This window comes from Sorex fumeus, unplaced genomic scaffold (genome assembly GCF_029834395.1).
Source record: "Sorex fumeus unplaced genomic scaffold, SorFum_2.1 ptg000098l, whole genome shotgun sequence".
Classification (NCBI taxonomy): Eukaryota; Metazoa; Chordata; class Mammalia; order Eulipotyphla; family Soricidae; genus Sorex; species Sorex fumeus.
The window spans coordinates 57283514-57309017 of record NW_026606155.1 but is presented as its reverse complement, the minus strand read 5'-3'; the positions used below and the strand labels follow the sequence as shown (position 1 = coordinate 57309017).

Below are 25504 nucleotides of genomic sequence, written 5' to 3'. Positions count from 1 at the left end.
ACAAATAAAAATCTTTTCACAGTTAAGTGGGTACCAGGTCTTTGAGAATATTGTCAGCCCTTTTTGGTTTCACAGCTCTTCTGTTCACCTAATATGGTCTTGCATTCGTGGCTGCAACCACTTCCTTCACTGTGGCTTATGTGACAAACCAAAGCCTTAGAAGCATTTGGTGTTGGACTCTTTCGTTACTCTGCAACCTGTGAGCATGCCCCATTGCTCAAAATAGTTTCTCAGACTTTCATCAGTGTTTCAAAGCTTCTCCTTACCATGAAGAGCTTCCATAACTGTTCAGACTTTTTAAAAAAATTTTTTATTTTATTTATTTATTTTTGCTTTTTGGGTCACACCCAGCGATGCACAGGGGTTACTCCTGGTTCATGCACTCAGGAATTACTCCTGGCCATGCTCGGGGGACCACATGGGATGCTGGGAATTGAACCCGGGTCGTCCATGGGCAAGGCAAATGCCCTACCCACTGTGCTATCACTCCAGCCCCTGTTCAGACTTTTTAGAGAACTCTTACTTAAGACAGCTGCAGGAAAGGAAACCTTGATAGTGCTTACTCACAGCATCATCGAGGAGAAAGGAGTAGCCTGAAGAATGTATCTCTGATTGCCCTTTTTCTACCCAGTCCATAGAGAAGTTCTTTTGTTTCTAAACAGCTCTAAAGTTTCCATTACTTTGACTAAATAATTACATGTACAATTTTTGTGTGTGTGTTTGGGGGGGGGGGCTTTGGATGCTTGAGGTCAACCTAGCAGTGGTCAGAGATTAATCTTGGCTCTGTGCTCAGGGATCCCTCCTGATAGTGCACAGCACATATGTGGTGTCAGGGAAAAAACCAGGATGGCCACATTCAAGGCAAGCACCTAACCCCTGTAATAATATCTTTGGTTCCTAAGTGTGCAATTTTTCACATTACTTCTATGCTGATGGAACCCCATTAAGGAAACATCAGAACAAAATAATGGTTGAATAAAATCATATTAGACATGTTCTCATCATTGGAAATCTGTTACTTTCTAATAGCTGCCAGATAGTTCCTTCAGGAAATGAATTAAAAAATGGGTCATACAATGATTGAGTACCCATCCCTCCACCATTGTATGACTGAAACGCAAGTGTGAAAGTTTGTAAGCCTGTAACTGTACCTCATGGTAATTCACTAATTAAAAAAATGGATCATAAACTAATCCATCACTGAAGCCTGGTTTAAGAATATAAGAAAAGAGGCTTTAGTTCTAGAAGTTTACATGGTTCTAAGTGCCAGTTTGCAGGATAGCATCTGGGATCTGGGTGGGACTCACTGAGTTGACTTTGTTGCCCTCCTCCCTTTCTTCATTTCTCCATCTCGGCATTTGTGAGGTGCACTGATAACATCTGCCCACTCTACCAGGCCTGATAAATGTCCTTTTAACACTTGAGACTGCCATGTTAAAAAAATATTAGAAACATTTCTTCTCTTAAAATTTTCTCTTTATCATTACAGGAAGCTTTGAAAATGTTTAAAAAGGCACTGGGGGTGTTTTCACATTCCACTAAAGGACCAGATGCCACTGAAGCTTCAGCAGACTGTCTGTATCACTTGGGTCTTTGTTATGTGGATGAAGGCAATTCACAAATGGTATTTTGTGCATCATAAGCTATTTGAGAATTTAGGAATTGCTTGCATATTTTTTTTTGTTGTTGTTGTTGGTTTTGTTTTTGGTATAGGGATTAGGCACAAGTCCTTATACTACACCCTGTGATGCTCAGGGACTCTCCTAGCTCTGCACTCAGTAATTACTCTTGGTGGTACTCAGGGGATCTTATGGGATGCCAGGGATCGAATCCAGGTTGGTCGTGTGCAGGGCAAACACCCTACCTACAGTTTTATTGCTCCAGACCCTGGATTTGTTTCTATTTCTGAAAGCTACCTAACCAGTGAAACTTCACATAAAACTTGGCATATTGTACTAGGTCAGGACCCTAAAATATCTATTGTGTTGTTTTATTTGATCAGCACATCCTAAAATACCTATTTTGTTGTTTTACTTGATCAGCACATTAAATCAGCATTAAATAAATAATGCTTTTTAGTTAATAATAGTCTAAAGATGACTGTATATTTTCACTAAAATAATAAATAGAACTAGAAAATGATAGCATCATTTCATCACATTAATATTAATTCACTTATTAAATTGTAAACACTTTAAATCATGTGCTTCACTGTAATGTAAAATAAGTAATGATTAGGAAATAATTAGGACACTGGCTTTTCTTATTGACAACTGAAAATTCAAATCCAATAGAAATTGTTTATTAAGATGGCCCTGATTCATTGAAATCCTCTTCATTCAATTATATATTTACCCAGTATAAATGTAATTTATAAAGTAACTTTACACAGTGATTTACTTTGGAATTATCAATTATTGACAAATAATAAAATAATTAGTATTTTTTCCAGTAGATAGCTACTGTAGGATATTCTACAACTTTCCCTCTCCTCACTTCTACACACACACACACACAACACACACACACACATACACACACACACACCCCATTCCAACCCTTATATTCATAAAGATGGATGGTTTCCAGAATTTGCATCAATCTTTTGTTTTTGATTTTGTTTTTGGACCACACCTGATGATTATCAGGGATCACGCCTGGCAGGCTTGAGGGACAGTATGGGATGCCAGGCATTGAACCTTGGTCCACTGGGTACAAGGTAAATGCCGTACCTATTGCTCCTTGTATTATTTCTCCAGTCCAAAAATTTCCATAAATCTTTAATAAGAATTAAATTTTTATTTGTTGTTTTATTAACAAGTTGTACTAATTACAAGATTAACTAAAAAGGGATTGAATTTTTGTAGGGAGAGTGTCTCCAAAACAGTACTCAGGGTGCACGGGAGCCACTCCTGGCTGGTGGGTTCAATACTAGGGCCTGATATACAGTACTCCTGAGGCCCTGCAGAGCCTGAGGCCACCTGTGCCATCTTCGAGGATGCTTAGGGGCCATCTGTTCACATGCCATTTTCTGCAATGCAGTGGGGCGGGGGCATGTGGTGCCAGCAATCTAACCCAGACTGGGTAAATGCAAAGCATGTGCCTAATCTCTATGCTCTCTCTCCAGTCCCTCTTCACTTATTTAGCCATTTTGGACAACTCAATCAAACATAGATCTGTTTCATAATGTTGGGGAAAATTTTGGAGTGCCATTCTGAAATTTCATAACTGTATCTTTAATGGTTTGGGGGCCTCCCTGGGGAGTACTTGCTGTGATTTCTTTGTAGTAAAAGGACTTGGAGAATAAGGATTAAAACCATACCTCCAAAAGTATTGTAAATTAACAAGTTGGACTGTTGTAGACATTAGCCTGTGAGTAAAGGGCTCTAAAAATTATAAAAAACTTATTTATAAATAGTACATTTATTTTTCCCATAAGATTCATTGGAAGAAATATAAATGACCCAAAACTAGGGTAAATATTTTAAACAATGATTATATACTATAACCTATAAATATTTAAAATCAATATATTCTACCTACTGAGTGATTTGCTTTTAAATAACATGCTTTTCTAGGCTTATGATTGTTTTACAAAAGCTGTGAAAGCAAAACCTGATTTTGCTGAAGGCTTTTATCAACGTGGGCTTTGTAAAGTGAAACTTGGCAAGAATTACCCAATCCTGGATTTTAATCGTGCAATTACCCTGGATTCAAATCATTACCAGGTATTTAAATGAACAATTTCAGCGATTTGGATTGTGTTTAAAATGTTAGATTGTTGACATGCCACTGTTAATAGTTAGCAATTATCATTTAGTTAATTGTGTCAAGTTTTTAAGCTAACTTAAAAAATCTATATATGCATACTTTCTTTCGGATTAAAGTTATTTCTAATAGAAAACAAATATATATATATGTATATATATACTTAATGGACTACTAAATGCATTGTGTTAATACTTCAATGTACCTATTTACAATTGTGCTTTTTAAAAATGTTAATTTTATTTACTCATTTTCCTATCATATCGATTCCTACATTTTAAGAGAATGTGGATACAACATGGAATTCTGTAGGTGAAGCTTGATGGCTCTGATTTCAAAAGCCTATGAAGTTAGAATATGCACTAAATATTAAATAATTTTAAAGAAATACTATTTAATATCTTAAATATTTTATGGTAGAAGGTTATGCAAGAGAATGTCTTTTATAGGCCATTTATACTGAAAGCCTTGGAGGTGAAGTATTTAAGATTATCTACACCTTAGTTTAAAATAGTTAAGAAAAAAATTATATACAAAAAGTACTACAAAATGTTGGTAACCAAATGCAGGGACATGTGACTGCTCATTGTATATGTATATTTTTTATTTTTTTAAATTGAATCATTGTGAGATACAGTTACAAAGTTTTCACGTTTGAGTTTAGTCATACATTAATCGAACACCCATCCCTTCACCAGTGCACATTTTCCACCATCAATGTCCCCAGTTTCCTCCCATCCCCAATCCCAACACTCCCCCTTCCTCTATGGCAGACAGTTTCCCCCATACTGTCTCTCTCTACTTTTGAGCAGTATGGTTTGCAATACAGATACTGAGAAGCTACACACTTGGTCCTTTATCTACTTTCAGTACACGTCTCCCATCTCGAACAATCACTCCAACCATCCTTGACTTAATGATCTTTTCTGTATTCCAGCTGCCTTCTCCCCCAACTCATGAGGTAGGCTTCCAACTATAAAGCAATATTCCTTGCCCTTGTGTCTACTGTCCTTGGGTGTCAGACTCGTATTATGTTATTTTATGTTCCACAAATGAGTGCAGTCATTCTATCTCTGTCCCTCTCTCTCTGACTCATTTCACTTTGCATGATACTCTCTATGACCATCCTCTTATAAGCAATATATATATTATTTAAAAAATCATTTTATATCTTTGAATCATCTTTAATGGAAGAATGGAAAACACAGTGTTATCTTTGCATGGCACAAATTTATTAAAATAGCACTTATTTTTGTAGAATTGATTTTTTAATTAAAATATTCCATTTCCCTTTTCTTTTCCTAATAGGCATATTTAAGTCGAGCAGCCTACTATGGTTTGAAAGGCAGATATTCCAAAGCAATCTTAAATTGTAATGAGGCCATTAAAATTTGTTCTCAGAATGTGTTTGCCTATATCTACAGAGGAGTTCTGAAATACTACAATAAGGTAGGATTATTTTCTACAGTTTTTACTAAGATTTTAGAGTGGGTAGATGCTTGGGTGCCTAGTAAGGACTCCTTTCTTTCTATATATTTTTAACTTCTGGGATAAGGATCACCATGATATGAGTGAAAGAAGTATATATAATACATTGCATTTTCGTAGTACTCAAAAGGGACTTTGATTTGGGGTTGAAAAATAGTATAGCAGACAAGGCACTTGCAGGGCAAGGGAGGCTGGCCCAGGTTCAGTCTCCAGCACTCCATATGGTCTCCAGAGCCTTCCAGGAGTGGTCCCTGAGTGCAGATCCAGGAATAAGCCAAGAGCACAGTGGGCATGACCCCCAAACCAACTTACAAACACACCGGAAACCAAAAGGGACTTTCATAATTTTATACAAAACATTGATGTTTATTGTTGGTGCTTATATTTTAAATGCCACTTTTATTTTCTCCCTTCTTACTAGTTCATCATTGGTTTGTAGTATTTCAAGGGTACAGCATTATACCTTTTATATATGTATAGAAGACTCACTGCTCCCACCATGAGCCTTCTTCCTGTCCCATCTTCCTCCAGAAATCCCCATCAGCCTGTTCCCCTACTGCTCCTTTAACTCTGGCCAACCACTATAGTTTCCACCCAGTCTAGAAGTTAGTTTTATTATTGTTGCTTTTCTGACTGCAAGTTTGTTGGGTTTAGTTATTTATATTTGACACTCTTCTTAAGTCTTACAGTTATCAAAATTCCCCCTTATTTTTCTAAACCTATTTCTTTTCCATATGAGTAATTATTGAAATTTTATCTTTAATTTCATTTGTTCTTTCCTTTGTGGGATTGAGCCTTTGTGTGGGGAGAGAAGGAGGGCTTGGTTTTGGTTTTGGTTTTGGGCTGTACCTGATAAACTCAGGGTTTACTTCTGGCTCTGAACTTCTGTCAGGGATTAGGGACAGTATAGGGTGCTGGGGATTAAATTCGGTTTGACGTAGTCCAAGACAAGTGCCCTACCTGTTGTACTATTGATCTGGCTTCAGAGCTTTTTTTTTTTTTTAAAAAAATGCTTTTCATGGAGATTTTGAGTTCATTCATTGTATTTTTTATATCTGCTACCATTAGTGTTTCAATTTTTTGTTTTGATTTGGACCACACCTGGTGATGCTCTGCAGCTAATCTTAACTTGGATTGGCAGTCACTCCTGCAAGTGTCTTGGGGACCATGATGTGTGATGGGGATCAAACCTGGGCCTCCTGAATATAAAGCACATGTTCCAACCTATTGTGCTATTTTTCTGGCCTATTTTTTAAAAATAGCTTTGATCTTTTTGAAATGTTCCTGAGTTTCCTTTCTTATTTCATTAAAGGTTTATTCTGTGTTAGCATGCATTTGTTGTATTTTCTTGAGTTATGTAATGATAGTTATTTTAATTTCTTAGACTCCCAATTTTTGTGACAATCAGACTTATTCCTGTAGAGTTTTTTCCTCATTTACTGTGAAAGGACTTAAACTGTTTTTGACACTGCTTTATTTTCTTTACTAGAAAGTTCTGTCATTCTTGATTTTTAAGATGTTTTGTTTTTCAGGACTTTTTCATGAGAGTGTAGACTAGAGTGATTCATTCAGTTTCCTTCAGTTTCTTTGCCATTGAACCTTTTGTTCATTCCTGTGAAGTGATGGAAAAAGTCTCAGCTTCCCAGATTTTGCCACGTCTCCTTCTGTAGGGCGTGGGCTAAATGTGGGTTTTTGTAACTCAAGGTTAGAGTGATTTCAGATTCATATCATAAAGGCATAGAGGGAAGAGGAGTACCTGCCAAGCTATGTCTGCTGAATTCACGGCGACTTTTGTTTAGCCAGAGATTATCAGCCAGCTGGATATTTCTCTGAGAGGGGAGCCCAGAAACAGTGTGTCCCAAAAACCAGTTACTTTCCCTGCTTGAACTGCAAACCAACACAGCTGAGACATTCCTGGGCTGAAAAAAGAATAGTAACCTGATGAAGTGGGACAGGAACTCTGCCTGCAGTGACTTGTGTTTGTTGTGGACAACTGAAAGTCATAGTAGGCAGCCTGAGAATGGGTCTGGCTGAATGGGTCCTTTTCCCCTCATGGTCACATTTGGGGTCCTAGAGCACTGGGTGCTCCTGAGGTCCTGCTCACCCTGCTAAGTTTACTGTGGCTGCACAGAATTTCTTTGTCTGGAGCAGTAAAGCAGGAGCTCAGAGTCTTTCTCTTCTTTGACCAACATCACAGACTTTTAAATTTATTTTGAATCATGCTGGTTCTTGTCTTTTGTTTGTTTTTGATTTCGGAGGGGGAATATGTGGCGTACTCAGGACTTACTCAAGGCTTTGTGCTTAGGGACCACTCCTGGGTGCTCGGGGGCTATAGATTGTCAGGCATCAAAGCTGGATCAGTCACATATCAGTCAAGTACCTTACTCATTGTACTGTCTCTCCTACCCTGGTGCTTATTTTGATCTAAAGTTCTGGTGATAAATTTGATGTGGGTTATATAAACTACACACATGTACATAAAATATTTAGGGGAATTTATTTTTTATTATGCTCTGTGTATCCATATTTTGTTGGCATGACTCAATAAATTTTATCTTTATTAAGAAAATAGTATAACTTTATTGTAGAAAATTTGGAAAAAGGATCGGTGATTAGAGGAGATTAAATTTCACTATCAAATAAGTGGTATATTCTGAAAGCACTCTGTTGTATATTGATTTTGCTTTTAGTTCTCTTTTCTAATCATGTATAATCCATGTTTTCAAAAATTTGAAGTTATGTTACTTCCATCAGTGTGTTGTGCCCTATATTTTTAGTAAGTTATTCAAGATTCCATTTCTAATGACTGTATGGTATGTTTCTTTTTTTTTTCTCTTTTTGGGTCATACCCAGCGAAGCACAGGAGTTACTCCTGGCTCTGCACTCAGGAATTACTCTTGGCGGTGCTTGGGTGACCATATGCGATGCTGGGAATCGAACTTGGGTTGGCTGCATACAAAGCAAATGTCCTACCTGCTGTGCTATCGCTCCAGCACCTTTCTTTCTTTCTTTCTTTCTTTCTTTCTTTCTTTCTTTCTTTCTTTCTTTCTTTCTTTCTTTCTTTCTTTCTTTCTTAATTTTTATTAGTGAAACACAATGAGGTACAGTTGTAGACTTACAAATTTTTGTGCTTGGGTTTCAGTTATACAATGATCAAGTACCCATCCCTCTACCAGTGCCTGTTCTCCACCACCATGGGTCCCAGTATCCCTCCCAACCCCCATCACCCCCATCCCACCCTGCATCTGTGGCAGGCCATTCCCTTTTGTTCTCTCTCTCCTTTTGGGTACTGTGGTTTGCAAAAGAGGCATTGAGTGGCAATCATGTTTGGTCCATAGTCTACTTTCAGCATGCTTCTCCCACCCGGGGAGGATCCTCCCAACACCCTTTATTTGGTGCTCCCATCTCTATTTGAACTCCCTTTTTCCCTAGCATGTGTGGATGGCCTCCAAGCCATGGAGCAAAATTTCTGGTACTAATCTCGGCCACTCTTGGGTGTTAGTCTTTTATTTTGTTACTTTATGTTCCCCAGATGAATGCAATCTTTCTATGTCTATCCCTCTCTTTCTGACTCATTTCGCTAAACATGATACTTTCCATGTAGCACCTTTCTTTACCATAATTTTTTTTTTTGCTTTTTGGGTCACACCCGGCAATGCACAGGGGTTACTCCTGGCTCTGCACTCAGGAGTTACTCCTGGCAGTGCTCAGGGGACCATATGGGATGCTGGGAATCAAACCTGGGTCGGCCGCATGCAAGGCAAACGCCCTACATGCTGTGCTATCTCTCCAGCCCCTACTACAATTTATTTTTAATCAGATCTTATTGGACATTTAGGTTATTAAATTCCTTTTGTTTTTTTAAGAAAAGGCAGATTTTGGGGCTGGAGCAATAGCACAGCGGGTAGGGCATTTGCCTTGCACACGACCGACCTGGGTTTGATTCCCAGTATCCCATATGGTCCCCTGAGCACCACCAAGGGTAATTCCTGAGTGCAGAGCCAGGAATAACACCTGAGCATTGCCGGGTTTACGGGTGTGACCCCAAAAGCAAAAAAAAAAAGAGGCTGATTTTATTTGGAAGCTTTTAGGAAGGGAAAAGAGGGAGAGAGAAGAGAGAAGAGAGAAGAGAGAAGAGAGAGAGAGAGAGAGAGAGAGAGAGAGAGAGAGAGAGAGAGAGAGAGAGAGAGAGGTGCTCAAGAGAGAGAATGCGAGAGAGCCCCAGTCCACATTTCAAGAGAGAAGATGTGGGGGACACATGTGCTTGGGCACCACGTATGCTCAGCCACACATGGGCTCAAGCAGCACATGGACTCAGGCAGCATATGCGTGCCCTTCCTTTATTCAAAGTGACCTTTTAAGGTTTTTTTTTTGCCCCCAAGCTTCCCCATGTGGGGCTTCTAGCTACCATTGGGAGGGTGGTTGCTAATGGCCTTGTTGGGAGTAGTCTATGGTCCTGTTTGAAATTCCTTTCCTTGGCCTTTGTTCCTACTGGAACTTCTCTCAGAGGAAGTTCATCCTTCTCTGGGTCAGCTGGAGCCAAGTGAAATCTTACCAGACCTTGGTTCTTATGTCTGCAAGGTGGACTTTTGCAGCCTTAGGGTTATTGGTTTTATTACTTTCCAGAAATTCCATTGCCATGGGGGCCCTTTCCTATCTACCTGCCTACATTATATTTCCCCCACTAGAGATTTTATCACCTTAAATCTTTAAGGGGAAAAATGTTTGAAGGTCTGTCTTCTGGAGCTTCTTCATGCTGACAAAGGACCTATAGATCCTGCCTATTCCAGGGGTGAACCCTTATGATACCCTAGTTTTATTTTTTAAATTTATTTATTTATTTATTCATTTTTATTAGTGAAACACCATGAGGTACAGTTACAGACTTACAAATTTTTGTGCTTGGGTTTCAGTTATACAATGATCAAGTACCCATCCCTCTGATGTCGGTGGGCCCCACGGGTGACTTATGTGAAGCGGGGAGGAGAAAGACAGTCACTTTCTCCCCACCTGCCTCTGCCACTCGGGACCCAAGGTTGCTGGGTTCTTGTCTCGCCTCGCAGAAAGGAATTTCAGGAGTAGACAAGCAGTGAAGTAAATAGATTTTATTCGGAGGATTTTTAGGTATGGAGGGAGGGAGAGGGAGTGAGAGAGTAAAGTTAGACACGAAAGCATGAAAGTACACATCTCAAGAGGGGAGATGCGGGCGACACAAGTGCTCGGGAACCACACGTGCTCGGCCACGTGGGCGCAAGCAGCACATGGGCTCAGGCAGCAAATGCGCGCCCTTCCTTTGTTCAAGGTGGCCTTTATAGGGTTTCTCCAGCCTGCCCCCACGTGGGGCTTCTTCCCAGGTAAATGTCCGTTGCTAAGGAGGTTACCAGGGAGGATGGGAGTGGTGATGGTCTTCTTTGAAATTCCTTTCCTGGCCTTTTGTTCCTAGAGGAGCTTCTATGGGTCTGTTGCTGGAGCCATGTGAGGGTCTTATCAAGCCTTAGTTCTTGTTTTCCTATTTTCTGCAGGGCTGGCTTTTGTCATTGCCTCGGGAGGGGGCCCTCCCTGTCTACCTGCCTACATCACCTCCACCAGTGCCCATTTTCCAACCACCACGGGTCCCAGTATCCCTCCCAACCCCCATCACCCCCATCCCACCCTGCCTCTGTGGCAGGGCATTCCCCTTTGTTCTCTCTCTCCTTTTGGGTGTTGTGGTTTACAAAAGAGGCATTGAGTGGCAGTCATGTTTGGCCTATAGTCTACTTACAGCGTGCTTCTCCCATCCTGGGAGGATCCTCCCAATACCCTTTATTTGGTGCTCCCTTCTCTATCTGAGCTCCCTATTTCCCTAGCACATGTGGCTGGCCTCCAAGTCATGGAGCAAAATTCCTGGATGCTCCAGTTTTAATCAGGTCCAGGCAATGAATTGGTTGGGTTCCTAATGTTATCAGCATTTGAAATAAAAAGATCAGATCAATTAGGCTGAGTAAAGCCACTTTGAGATGATTATATCCTGGAGGAGTAAAAGGCCTTCTCTGACCTGGAAAGGGCAGAGTGGTTTGCTGTTTTAGAAGACACAAAAGTTAAGCAATAGAAACCAAAGCAACATAATGCCATACCTATTCCTATTTAAAACAAAATTGCAAGGAATAACTTCTTTGCCCATGCTTTGGGCTATTTTAGCTGTTAAAAATCCTTGTTCTCTCCAAAAGATTTCATGTGCACATAGCACTAAGAACAAATACTTAGATATTAAACTCCTTTTTATTATTGTGGTGTTTAAAATAAGATGTTAGTATGGTAGTATAGGGATGAAGAGATAGTAAGTAAGGTGCTTACCTGTGTTCATTACTATATTGAGCATGCTATATGGTCCCTCAAGCACTGCTAGATGTGATCCCTGAGCCCAGAGTCAGGGATCTGACCACTACTGGTTGTGGTTAAAAAAAAATTAGTATGTACACTAAGAGAAAGTTATTTCTTGAGTTTATGACTGATTCCTAAATAAAAATTACTGGTCAAAATGTTATGTTAATGTTATTGATATCTAAGTAAGTAGTTATGGATATCTACACAATCCAAGGAATACTTTGTTTCTCCCCATTTTTTTCCCTCCTTACTTTTCTAATCTTTTGTGGTAGCTATTTCATATGAAATATTTTGCAAAAGAATTTCCTAAAGCTCAGACTGTGCATTATGTATTAATTCCATGAAAATTGTTATCAGTAGAAATAGATGACACAAGTACCAAAAATATAAAAAAAAAGCAAAAAAGAATATGGATAGGAAACATTTTGATTATATTATATGAGAATATAAGATGGGGTAAGCAAGCTTTGATGAAAGTTTGTGGGGTCAATACGACTGGCTTTTAGGCCATGAAGCATAATTTTCTCCTTGCTATATAAAAACAGTGCTGGTAAGATAATAATTTAAATTTGTTATTTCTATGTTAAATTTGTTTGCAGATAAGTTAAACTATAATAACAATTCCTATCAATAGATTTTCACTCTAAAAGATTAGTTTGATTGTCTCAATTTCACAGATAATACACAAAAATAATTAATATGCAAAAGATTCAGAGTAAAGAAATTGTTTTGCAATTAAATTTTAGGCCATTATGATTAACCCTTTTTACAATTATTATTTTTCTTTGCAGACTTATAAATTAGCTATTATAGATTTAACCATAGCTGTCAGCATGGACAAAAATAGTTATATAGCGTTTTACAACAGAGCTATTTGTTATACCCGGGTCAGTGAATATACAAAGGTAAGATGATGTTTGTAGTAAACATCTTAAAACATTTCATAAACATTTTAGTACATAAGGTATTTTCATATTTCTGCTATGATGTTGAAGAACCATTCCTGTGGAAATACACATACAAAAACAATAAGAAACCAGTGAACCATGTCAGAGTTCTTTTTTAGGACTTACAAATTTTTCTCATATAATCTCTGTAGTGTTTCATGAAAAAAAATTAATGCCTTTTTTAGCATTTAGTTAAATGTAAGTTAAGTCATGTTAGTTATGTAATTTTTTAAATTTGAGTCAATATAAACTTCATACCATTTTTTTTCCATTTATTTTATTTTATTTTTTTTAAAGTTGTAGATTTACAATTTTTTGTGCTTTGGTTTCAATTATACAATGATCAGATACCCATCCCTCCACCAGTGCCCATTTTCCACCACCATGGATAATATCCCTCCCACCCCCATCCCCCCATCCCCCCTGTCTCTGTGGCAGGGCAATCCCCTGTGTTCTCTCTCTCCTTTTGGGTGTTGTGGTCTGCAAAAGAGGCATTGAGTGGCAAACATGTTCAGTCCATAGTCTACCTTCGACATGCATCTCCCCTCCTGGGAGGATCCTCCAAACATCCTTTATTTGGTGCTCCCTTCTCTATCTGAACTGCCCTTTCCTCTAGGATACCCGGCTGGCCTCTAAGTTATGGAGTAATCCTCCTGGTGCTGATCTCAGCTATTCTTGGGTATTAATCTCATACTTTGTTACTTTATATCCCCCAGATGAATGCAATCTTTCTATGTCTATCCCTCTCTTTCTGAGTCATTTCGCTTAGCATGATACTTTCCATATTGTACCACTTGTATGTAAATTTCATGACTTCATCTTTTCTAACAGCTACATAGTACTCCATTGTGTAGATGTACCAAAGTTTCTTTAACCAGTCATCTGTTCTTGGGCATTCAGGTTTCTTCCAGTTTCTGGCTATTGTAAAGAGTGCTGCAATGAACAAACAAGTGCAGATGTAACTTCGACTATACATTTTTGCCTCTCTGGGATATATTCCCAGGAGTGGAACTTCATACCATTTTTTTGGCTAAGTAATTACTGTCAGGTCACTGTCCTCCCGTTGCTCATCGATTTGCTTGAGCGGTCCAGTAACGTCTCCATTTTGAGACTTATTGTCACTGTGTTTGGCATATTGAATAAGTAATTACAAGAATGATTATTACCTCCCAGTCTCTGCAAATGTTAATCAAAGAATTTTCTTATAGGGTACTCAGCTCACAGGAGGAGCATGAGGGCTAAATCATGGTTTCCAGCTCTGGGGATATATTGAAGCATGTAGTCATTTTTTTATTTAATTCAAATTGAACTTGCCCTGTGTCTGGTTGTTCTATTTATGTACCTTTGTTGCTTTGGTTTTTTTTTCCATTCAAGATTCCTCACTCAATGTTCTGTTTCATCTTCTCTTGCTCTGTTATCCAGGTACTCCCCTTCTTTTGTTTCTCTGATTATTCCACAGTTACCAGGGCATTCTTTAAAAAGAAGACCTCTCATTTCGCTTGCTTTGTATAGTCTCACTCCCCCAATCTCCTTGAAAATTGGAATAGTGGGCTGGGTTTAAAACAGTAGGGAATATAGAGATGTATTTGTCATGGACAAGAAATACTTGAACAACTTTGTTTCTCTGGAAGAGGATACAGACTTCCTGCTAACCATCAGGTTTCCTCCAGAAATGTTGATGAATGAATAACTGATTTTTAACAAGGGAATTGTCAAGATCCTAGGAAACCAATTAAAAGATCATCTGTCAGACTAACCTTCACAGCAGGTGTCTTTGATAAACTCCCTCTCTACCCCCACTCCTGCTTTTTCTGGACAACCCTAAATCCCAAAGCAATGGTCCAGGTCGGGGCAGGGGACTCCCCTCAACAACTTTATAAAAATCTTCAAACACTAGTAAAGACAATAAAGTTAATAAAGAAAATGGAAATCCACCTAAATACGAAAAATATTCGTATTTAGCTAGAAAAATATTCTTCTTGGCTGTTTTAGAGTAGGTGAATGATATGCGTTTCATCCAAATACTTCATTTTAATGCGGAAATAGAAGTAGGGAGAGGTTAGAATGGTTTCCAAGTCATACAGGGAGCATGACCTGTATTAATGTCCACAGCTTTGTTTGCTTCTGGTTAACAGCCTTTGGGTGTCTTTGTAAAGCCCTCTGACCTCTAGCATGTGAACCGGATGTCATTTAACAGTGTCACCTCCCTCCTTTTGTCTACCTCCACCTGTTTCTCAGCATTCTTAGGGTAATAGACTGAGGAAACCTCAATGTCTTTCTGTGGCAAATACATTAAAGCATTCTCCCAAGGTGTCGTTTTCTAAAAATTAAGAAAATGTAAATTCTAATTACTACTACTGATATTAATTAAAAATAGTAAGAGTATGCCAGTTAACTTAGGGATTACTATGTGACAGGCATGTCGACATACATATACTGATATATATATATTTGCCTGGACCTATATGATTAATTACTAATATCCCAGTTTTGCCAATGAGGAAGCTGAAGCTTAGTGTTAAGTAACTTTCCCAAGACTGAAAAGCTGGTAATAATAGCAAAGGCATGATACAAATCCTGTTCATTGACTTTCATGAAATCTCATTTCCCAGCTTTTATTTCCTCTTGAATTGAATGTTCAGCTGCTCAGTGGATTTCTAAAGCATCTTACAGGTTTTGCATTTCGTGATTCTGTGAAATGAAAAGTGATAGCATTCTAGCTTTTTTTTTTTTTCTAACAAGTTTCATGAATTACTTTTGCAGCTTTGGCAAAGTTTATAATTATTCCACATTGTAGGATATTTAATTGTACAATTCTTTCAGATAGTTGAGTGAAATCATGAAACACTGAGGACCAATGAATAAATAATTAACTCAACTTTTATTTTTTTTTACTTTCAGTTAGAATATGATTGCAGAATGGCACTGGACATAGATTGTGCAGAGAGAATGCAGTGGGTAGGGTGCTTGCCTTGTTTGTGACTAACCTGGGTTCAGTTTCAGGCAATCCACATGTTCCCTTGAACACCTCAAGGATGATTCCCTGAGCACAATAGAAGTAAGCCCTGAACAATCCCACCCACCCCAAGAAAAGAATGTGTGACAGTTGTGACTTACACCCCCCTCATCTCCCTCTGTCTCTCCCTCTCCTGCTCCCCTTATTCCCTCTCTCCCTCCATTACTACTTCCCTCTCTCCTTGTATTCCTCCCTCCCTCTCTGCTTTCTACTTTGCTTCCTTCCTTTCTGTTTTTGGCCCACACCCAGTGCTGCTTAGAAGTTACTCCCGTCAGTGGACCAAATAGGGTGCCATATAGGATTAAACCCAGGTCATTTTAGTGCAAGGAAAGTGCCTCCCTAGTCCCTAGTCCCATTTTGGTCTTCTGATAAAACCATGGGTTCTTTTGAATGACAAAGTGCAGTAGGGAAATGTGTTGAGAGATTCAGCTCCAACCAAAAATTTCGCTGCTTCTAGTACCTGATGTGTAGTGGACAACAATATACTTGTTAATTCAGTGAATTAAAAAAAGAGATAAGGCGCATATGTGCTGCCTGAGCCCATGTGCTGCTTGCGCCCACGTGGCAGAGCACATGTGGTGCCCAAGCACATGTGTCGCAGGCATCTCCCCTCTTGAGATGTGTACTTTCATGCTTTTGTGTTTAATGCGAGAATGTGTGTAGGGGCTCTCTCCGCCCTTGGAGAAGCCCATGTTCTCTCGAGTACGTTACTCTCTCACTCTCTCCCCCTCCACACCTTAAAAGTCCTCCAAATAAAATCTGTTTATTTAAAAAAAAAAGATAAAAGTTATGGCAAAATATCTCCTAGTCATTTCTCAGTCTATGTGTTTGAATATGTGCATTTGTGTGTGTGTGTGTGTGTGTGTGTGTGTGTGTGTGTGTGCGTGCGCGCGCGCGCACGTGCGCACGCATGTAAAAATGCTTGGAAATATTTTCCCAATTAAGTGCTTATTTGCTTAAATAATTGACTCATGATTTATTTATGTAACAGAGTTTTTGAGTGACCATCTGTGTTACAGTGGTAGTTACAGGTTTACAGTGGTGGTCATAGTGGACTAATTCTGCCTTATAAAATAGATTCATTGTAAGGAAAACAATGAAAACACTAAAAAGAAATTAAGTTTCAAAATATAATGAGAACTTTACTTTAAAGTAAACTTTAAAGTAAATTTTAAAGTAAACTCTTGGTGAAACTACTGATTGGGGGAAGTATACTGTATCCTACCTTTCAACCTAGGCACAATAAAAATGTTTGAGATAATTCATGTTTCACAAATAGCATGGGAAATATAGCACAGTAGTTACAGCTTAATGAAAATTTTGTACTGCTAAAAAAGAACTTTTTATAGCTAACAAATGATTACTTGCAATCATAGATTATAAATCAAATAAAAGAACTGCACTGTAGCACTGTCCTCCCATTGTTCACCCATTTGCTCGAGCAGGCACCAGTAATGTCTCCATTGTGAGGCTTGTTGTTACTGTTTTTGGCATATTGAATATGCCACAGGGAGTTTTCCAGGCTCTGTCATTCGGGCAGGATACTCTCGCATGGGCCCTCTGAGAGGGATGCAGGAATTGAACCTGGGTCGGCTGCGTGCAAGGCAAACACCCTACCCGCTGTGCTATTACTTCAGTAGGGGCATAATTTGTGCATATTATAAAAGCATTTATTCATTGATAGCTGATGTAAATTTCTGAATAACAATATGGACTGTACAGATTGTTTTATTTTCAGGCCTTAATAGATTATGGAACGGTGCTTCTTCTTGATTCTGGAGAGACCATAGTCTTGAATACTTTCATTAATCGTGGACGTATCTATACAGAACTAGAGCAATACCATTTTGCTTTAGAGGTAAGCCTTTCTGTTTACTTGTGAAAAACTGCCTAATTAAGAACTGGAGAGAAAGTCCAGGGATTAAGGCACTTTCTTTGAATGTGACTGACCCTGATTTGATACCTGGCACAATCTGTGCTCTCCTAAACACTGCTGGGAGTGAGCCTGAGTACAACGTCAGGAGTCAGACCAGAGTTCCACTAGGTGTGGTTCCAATACCACCCCCTCAGCCTCCCAAGATAAAACAAAAACCTTTTTAAAAAACTACAAATTTTATTTTGTGTATTCACTTCAGAAAACTACTGACCAAATTTTCTTGCTAGAAAATGGTAATATATAATGATCACTAACTCAACGTTAGACAGAATTATAAAGAATATTTTAGGGCCTGAGCAATAGTACAGCGGGTAGGGCATTTGCCCATATGGTCCCTCCAGCACCACCAGGAGTAATTCCTGAGTGCAGAGCCAGAAGTAACTCCTGAGCATTGCTGGGTGTGACCCAAAAAAGTAAAAAAAAAACAAGGTAAAAAAGAGAATATTTTTATAATTAGCTCAATCTGATAAGTATGTGCTTTGCCTTTGATAACAGATAGTAAAAAAGGTTAAAAATGTTGATTTGATGAGATACATACAGTATCATTACAGATAATATTTTGACTACACAGGAAACTCAATTGTCAAATAAAGTAATTTGTGTATGACTTTGTTGCTCATTGCTGTCATTCACAATTTTTAATTGAAAATACATTAGTAGAAATATGTTTGTTTCATACAAGGCAGAAAATAGGTCCTCAAAATATGCTTTTACAAATAGGGTTTTAAGTTAGTGGAGCAGGTACTCAGACTTGCAATAGAAGCTATTATATTCAATATATCAAAAACACCAAGTGGTTTAAAATATATTTCCTTATAGACTAATTTACAAAATTCACCATTCTCATTTTTAAACTTTGAATTTATATGGCCTAATTTAATAAACATTGGAATAAAGTTAAGTGATATTAACTTTAATTAAAATTAATTGAATATCAATTTGAATTTTGCCATTAAGTAACAGTAGTTTTCTTTCCTTGTTTCCTATATCATGTAGTAAGTTTTTCCCTGTGTATTTCACCTTCAATGATGTCTTGTATTATTTTTCTACTGATAATTCTTTTCTATAGAATCACATACTTAGAAGTGGTCTCAGAAGCCTTTTTCTAAGCAATATACACTATGATGAAGTTAAACAACAAATAGCCATTCTAAGAATCTTAACACATGAAAAAAGTAAGATAGAGACAAGAACAAACCAACAAATTGCCACAGGTCTCTGGGGATGTGCAGAGGAAAGGCGGGTAGAAGGACATGATAAAAAGCTTCTAAGCTCTAGTCTGGTTGTTATTTCCTTCTACCAAATTTCCTTCTCCACCATCCCCAAAGACCGGTGCCTTTCAGAAGGGAATCTGGGGATGTTTAAAAAATTTAATTTTTGTTTTGTTTTAGGGCCACGCCTGACTGTGTTCAGGGATCACATGGCAGGGCTCTGGGGAACATATGTGGTGCCAGGGATCAAACCCTGGTTAGTCTTGCGGAAAGGCTACTATACTGACTACTCACTATACTGATTCCCTGGTCCCCTTAAAAAAATTACGTAGCTATTGTACTTCTCAGAGTTCAGCTTAGTCAGGTGTCACAAGGAGACCAGCCCATGCAGACCCCTGCTGAAGCTGCCTCTTAAAAATGGGTGAACCTTTTTCTTCCTTCTTCACAGGTTTTTGAATACTTATTTTCAAAAATCCTCTTCCACATCACAACAAATATTAAAGTCAATCAGCATCTCACATCCCTCATTGTATTCACATCTATGTGTGCTTTATACAGTTGGCATGGTATTTTGATGTGCAGGTGTTTTGCTAATATCGCTTTGGTGATGTGCTTATTTTGATTGAGTTCTTCAACTCTTTTGTAATATTTGTAAAATGTATGATCTTCTGACATCATGTCTGTGATGCTTAGTAGAAGAATAATCGGGAACCACAGAGAGGAAATCTCTAATAAATTAAACAGTATTTCCCCCTATGCCATTCCAGTTCTTCTCCGCTGACTTCTCTAACTCAAAATATTATGTGTAGATTTCACATTTTCCTTCTTAAGAGATCTTTCAACTTCCAACATAAGTTCATACACTTCTCCTTTCAAGTAGGGATTCCAAAGGTGGAAGAAGCCTTATCTTGTCTACCCAGTGGCTCCAGTCATACCCTCTGCCGGTACCCAAGGGGGTCTCTTTGTCCTGTGGTCTAATACCAAAGGTTCTCTCGTTGTGGCCTTCCCTTTCTATCTAGGGTCAATGAGATGGCTCTTTAGGCTGAATGCACACTTTGCATGTGGAGGCCTGGGTTCTGTCCCTGGCACCACATGGTCCTCTGAGCATTGCCAGGAGAGCCCACAGAGCATAGAGCCTGCAGGACAGTGGCCCTGGGTGCTGCTGGGCGAGGCCCCCAAACAGAACAAACAAAAACCATTCTCTCTAAACGAAGTCTCTGGTGGTGTTCACTAGGGACAAAAACATAAAAAAGTAAATGATATATTTGATTATGTACAACAGGTAAAAACACATAAAACATAATTATTCTGAAAGTAGAGACCAGTAGTCTAAGATTCAGGGCCAGTTTTCAGATCTGGGTTTTCTCAGTAAATGTGATATAAAGGGGGAAAAAATCAAAGAAGATGTCTATATACATATATAATTTTTTTTCTGAGGAGGGGGAATCTACCTGGTTCTTTGTGCTTGTCACTCACTCTTGGAGGTGCTCAGGAGACTGTGCACTGTCAGGGATCAAACCCAGGTCTCTTGCATGCAAAGCACTAACTAACCCTTCAAGGAATCTCCCTGGGGAAAACATGTATATCTTAAAGCTTGTTTTAAGTATATTCATAATAGAATAAATGTTAGAAAGATATTTAATAAATTATAAAAGATAATTTCACAAAATTGACAAAATTTTATAAAACCATTTCAGGATTTTAAAACTGCTGCAAAGATGCAAAAGACCAATGTAAACTTGTATCATGTGACTGCCGAGTGCCATTACAGGTATGAATGATATTCGTGTTGAAGAGAAAACAAGGGAGCCCAAAATACCAAGAGCTGTAATAGAAGAAAAGAAAGGAAACATTGTGAACTTGATAGTATACAAGGGGCATACAATTAAGTAATTAACTTTCTTCATAAAATGAAAACCAACTTTCTAAGTTTAGTATATATATTTTTGCTAGTGTTGCATTGCATTAAAACTTTAGACATAACAGATGCTCATTATTGGAAATCAACATTTGTAGCCCTTTTCCTGATTTTTATTTCATTTTATCTGTTTATTGTTTTGGTTTGGATGCCTCACTCAGCTGTTCAGGGCTTATTTTTCTCTGGCTTTGCACTCAGATATCTGTCCTACAGGAGTCTGGGGGTACTGAGCCAGGGTCATTGCGTGCAGGGCAAGTACCTTACCCACTGAACTGTCTCTCCAGCCCTTTGTTTGTATTTTAAGACGCCTATTTATTGGCACCCCCTGGCATCACTGGCCATATGGAGATCCTGGAGATCCCATAGAACTGGGGGTCCTGGGTGGTTCCCTGAAGTTCTCAACACTGAAGCTTCTGCTGAGCACCACTGCATCCTTGGGTCCTCATGCTGAACTGAGAATCTCTGGGAATGGCCCTGGGCCCCTGCTTGGAGACCACCTACCCCAAAGCCACCTATTTTCTGAGAAGAGGGTGGTGAAAAGTTTGCATTCAGAGAAGTTGCATACTTCTAAAAAATACTTCACAGTTTTCCATCTAAGTCTGATCTTTAAAATGCCTGTAAATATTTCCCAGTACAATAAAACCTGAAAAAAATACCCTACTTAAAAAACATTATCACATGTTTCTGGGATTATTGTAAAACAAGTGAGTGGAAACAGGTGAAACAGAACAGCTGTACAAGGCTGAAATAAGAAGATAATCAAAAAGTTATTATGAAACAATATAGCAGATAGGTTTGTTAACATTTATATTTCCACACCTACATTTAACACTCAAATTAATTTTTCTGGCCAGTTTGTTTTTAAAAACAGAAATTCAGCATGTCAAAGTTTTAATATGGGATAAAATGTATTTGGTTAACTACAGTTTATAGCATTATTTTTATGAGAGAATCAGTGGAAATTAATCTGAGGAAAATAAGACAGTACATGAGGCTTTATTATCCAATTTAGAGCATCAAACATGGTTTCAATTATTTAGGAAATAATTTTTTGTATCTTTTGGAACAGAGTAACTATATTACCACACAAAGGCTAGTTTGAAAACACATTAATATAACTTGAATTTGCAAAAATGCCTTCTAAAAGATCTAACCTGGTTCCAGATATTTAATTTTATAGAGAAAGCAGAACATAGTCGTCCTGTTGTCTATTTTAATCCAGAAATTTTAGACAATCTATTTCTTTTACTAATTGTCAGACTTAAAAAGTGATGGACTAATGATGACAAGTGTATTTGTTTGGATGGATGAGTGTAGATGAAAAATATTTGAGGTCATTTCATTCTCTTCAAACTGAGAGCAGAATCCAAAATTCCTCTAAATCTCTTCCCTATGTTTAGCAACTATTAGAATCGGTAAATTTCTCTTTGTGTCACTTCCTGATCTTTTTTATGAAATGTAATCACTGAGTATATACGGTGGAGGCTCCTTAAGCTGACACTGCTTTGCAATTCCAAATACCCCACTTTCTCCAGTCTACTGAAATCTCTATTGTCCTTTAATAAAAGTAGAATTTAAATCAACAGTAAAGCCCTGACAGTCGCTATCCCAATACCATGTGTTTTGTGTTTTACCAGTTTTGCTGAATTCAAAAATAAATGTTTAGAGATCGATTATGTTTATTTCACTGGAATATTTTTGCTTTTTAAGGTGAGCTATACCACACTCATTCTTCATCAGCACAGGTTTTGAGTATTGAGATTTACTATTGGCCCATTGCAGTGGTGAAAGTAAAAATTTTGCCATTTGAAATTTTTTTTTAAGGAATAAATCTTTAACTTTTAGGGCTTTGATCTTTGAACTCCTGGGGTTGCAGACTTTTGAAGTCTGCCTTTGTATATCTCTGCTTCTCACTCTTGTGGTTGCTAGGAGACAACATTCCATAGGCTGAATATCCTACTTGTTGCCCAACTTGGTGAGGAGGAGTATTAGGGTAGATTTAATTTTTAGATGTCTTTGGGAAAGTCACCTTCAAATTTTGAGAATAAAAAACAAGTTGCAGAGAGTCTGATTAACCAAGGTTACATCCCTTATCCACTTTTTATTTTTGGATAATTATTATATGGCTTCAATATTTGCTTAAAATAATTTTGACTCTTTGACTCTGCAAGCCACATTCTTAAGTTTGGGGAGGTATTTATGATTTATTTGGATAACTCAGTCAGGCACATCTGGTCACGTATGTGATTAATTTGGAAAATGCAGTGGGCCTTTGTGCCTGTGGCATAGCTTGCAAGCTCAGCACAGAAGCCAACGTGAATGGACACTCTAATGAGAATCATGTGTGTTCAGTCACACTATTTTACATCAAATTATTTTAGATTTATATGAACAAATTTTAGAAAAATATCAGTCCATAAACTTTCATATTTGCAGTAATTGGTGTCTAGCAATATATCCTACTATAAGAGCATTTCAGTTGTCTGACTGCCATATGATTATTGAACAAAATCTTTCATCTATAGGCTACTTTGTTGATAATCGTATTCTTTTATACACGTGTGCACACATGCACAGCCATTTACATACATGTATACATAGTTCATAAAAGGAAGAGTGCTGGAAATGAGAAAAGAATATTATCTGACCATCAACAAATACTTCTCACTCCACCATAAAAATTCTAATTACTGAAGAGAGATGTAGTCACATATATTCACAAAGTAGTAAATGAAATACATTTTAATTCATTATCTTCTCTTCCTTCCTTGTGTCCACATGAAATGAACTGTCTCTGTAGAAGCTTTGAATTTAGGACTTCCATATAAGGACTGTTTGATCTTTCAATTTTTTTAATTGTATAAGGAAAAAAAATACATGTTTCTTTTAGTTAGACTTAAATGTATATCAATAATGATATATATTTTTCTATATTTTCCAATGAGAAATATTAAAACAGTACACTTTGGGATGTCATAGTTCAGGCTTTTATAAATCTGAAAAATTCTGAAAAATGTCCAAGCACATTCTACAATAAGAATTGCTGTTAATCCCCCTTTTTTCTTTTGCCCAAACCTACAGTGAACTTATCTTACTACCTTGGTCAAATGGGCTTCTGTATTTACTTTCCCTAATGGATAATAAAAACAAAACTAAGGGCCAATGCATAACTTTATAAGAATGTCATCTATAGGAAAGCAGACAATTCATCAGAAAGAACCAATATTTTCATGTGTTTTCAGAATTAAAGAGTTCAAAGAAGCTGTCGATTTCTTCAGTCATGCTCTTAGCTTGGATATACATTTTCTGGATGCTTACATTGGACGGGGAAATTCCTACATGGAATATGGTCATGACAAAGCCACCAAACAAGCCCAGAAGGATTTTATTCGAGCATTGCATTTTTGCCCAGTGTATTTAAGAGCTAGAATTTGTCTTGCCTATAATTTACAGGTATTATCATTTAGCAACATTTTGGTCCATGAGAGAACATTTTACTATTTTTTATTTTATTTTATTTTAATTTTTATTAGTGAAACACCATGAGGTACAGTTGTAGACTTACAAATTTTTGTGTTTTGGTTTCAGTTATACAATGATCGAGTACCCATCCCTCCACCAGTGCCCATTCTCCACCACCAATGATCCCAGTATCCCTCCCACCCCCCCCCAGCCCCCATCCCACCCGGCCTCTGTGGCAGGGCATTCCCTTTTGTTTTCTCGTAAGAGAACATTTTAACAAGATTAAATATTAGATTTGGGGTTTTACTGGTGGTGATAGGAACATTCACCTACCTCTTACTCTCTGATGATTAGAATAGCAGGGGAAATATATATTTGGTCAGTACCTATGAGCCTGTTTGGGAAACTCCTGGACCCAGTGTGCTATTTTGATCTTCTGAACCCCATTTTCCTCACTGCCTGCACTCCTCTCGCTTTACCCTCACACTTAGAGGAATTTCACTAAGAACCTGCAGAACTTTTTCTTTTACTGCTTGATATTGGGACTCCATGGGTTTTTGTTTTATTGAATTGATAAAAGCTAATGGGAATAAATAATGCATTAAAGTTTTGAAGTGGATTCCTATAATATAATAGATCAGACAGACACTGTCCTTCTGAATTCAGGTCATCTTCTAAGGAGCATGGTTCACACTGGGTGTCAATAGATCATGCATTTGTTCTTTCAGAAAGATGGGTGAATGCTACTCTGTGTGCCAGGCAGGGCTTCAAGTGGTTACTAGGACACTCTCACCTGAGTCATGCAATCATTAAGCTATTTGCACCAATTCTCACTCGTGAAACATTATATTGATCCAAAACAATAGACAGAAAACATGTTAAACTATTATAATTTGGAGCTATTTCTTTTAGTAATATGCCATTAGAATATATCTTATATGAAATATAAGATGAATGATTTTGATTGAGTTAAGACTATAAGGTTTGGAGATTACTGCTGAGACTGATGGTTATTGATAGGTATTTATAAATTGGTAGTGTGCCCAAGAACTTACTAATAACAGAAATAAGATTTCCTCCTAAGAGATAGGCTTAAGACTAGTTTTTATGAATTATCAGTCAACATTTTCCTAGTTGGTGTAAAGATACAAGAATGACTCCTAAAGCTGCCTGAGCTGTCACAATTCAGTGAAGTGTGTTAATATTCCTTTTACTTGCATTCAGTAGGAATTTACTGTGCACCTCCTGTAGGACAAGAACTGCAGCTGTGTAAAATATAGTTGGTTCTTCTTTCAGAGTTAATGATAAGCATTAAGTAAGCAAGTATATACATAATAGTTCAGTTACAATAAGTACAGCCCAAGAGTAGAATAGATCTCAGGATGACTTACATTA

At 37.9% G+C, this 25504-nt stretch overlaps 1 protein-coding gene across 1 annotated transcript in view; it reads left to right on the top strand.

Moving 5' to 3' along the window:
* The window catches only part of TTC6 (tetratricopeptide repeat domain 6), a 217642-nt gene that overhangs the window by 177962 nt on the left and 14176 nt on the right, over nt 1-25504 (top strand). Inside the window, exons 20-26 of the mRNA XM_056133903.1 lie at nt 1490-1624; nt 3579-3728; nt 5077-5217; nt 12411-12524; nt 17321-17440; nt 20427-20500; nt 23890-24100. Of these exons, the coding sequence (XP_055989878.1) occupies nt 1490-1624; nt 3579-3728; nt 5077-5217; nt 12411-12524; nt 17321-17440; nt 20427-20500; nt 23890-24100 (945 nt within the window). The remainder of the gene's footprint in view (nt 1-1489; nt 1625-3578; nt 3729-5076; nt 5218-12410; nt 12525-17320; nt 17441-20426; nt 20501-23889; nt 24101-25504) is intronic.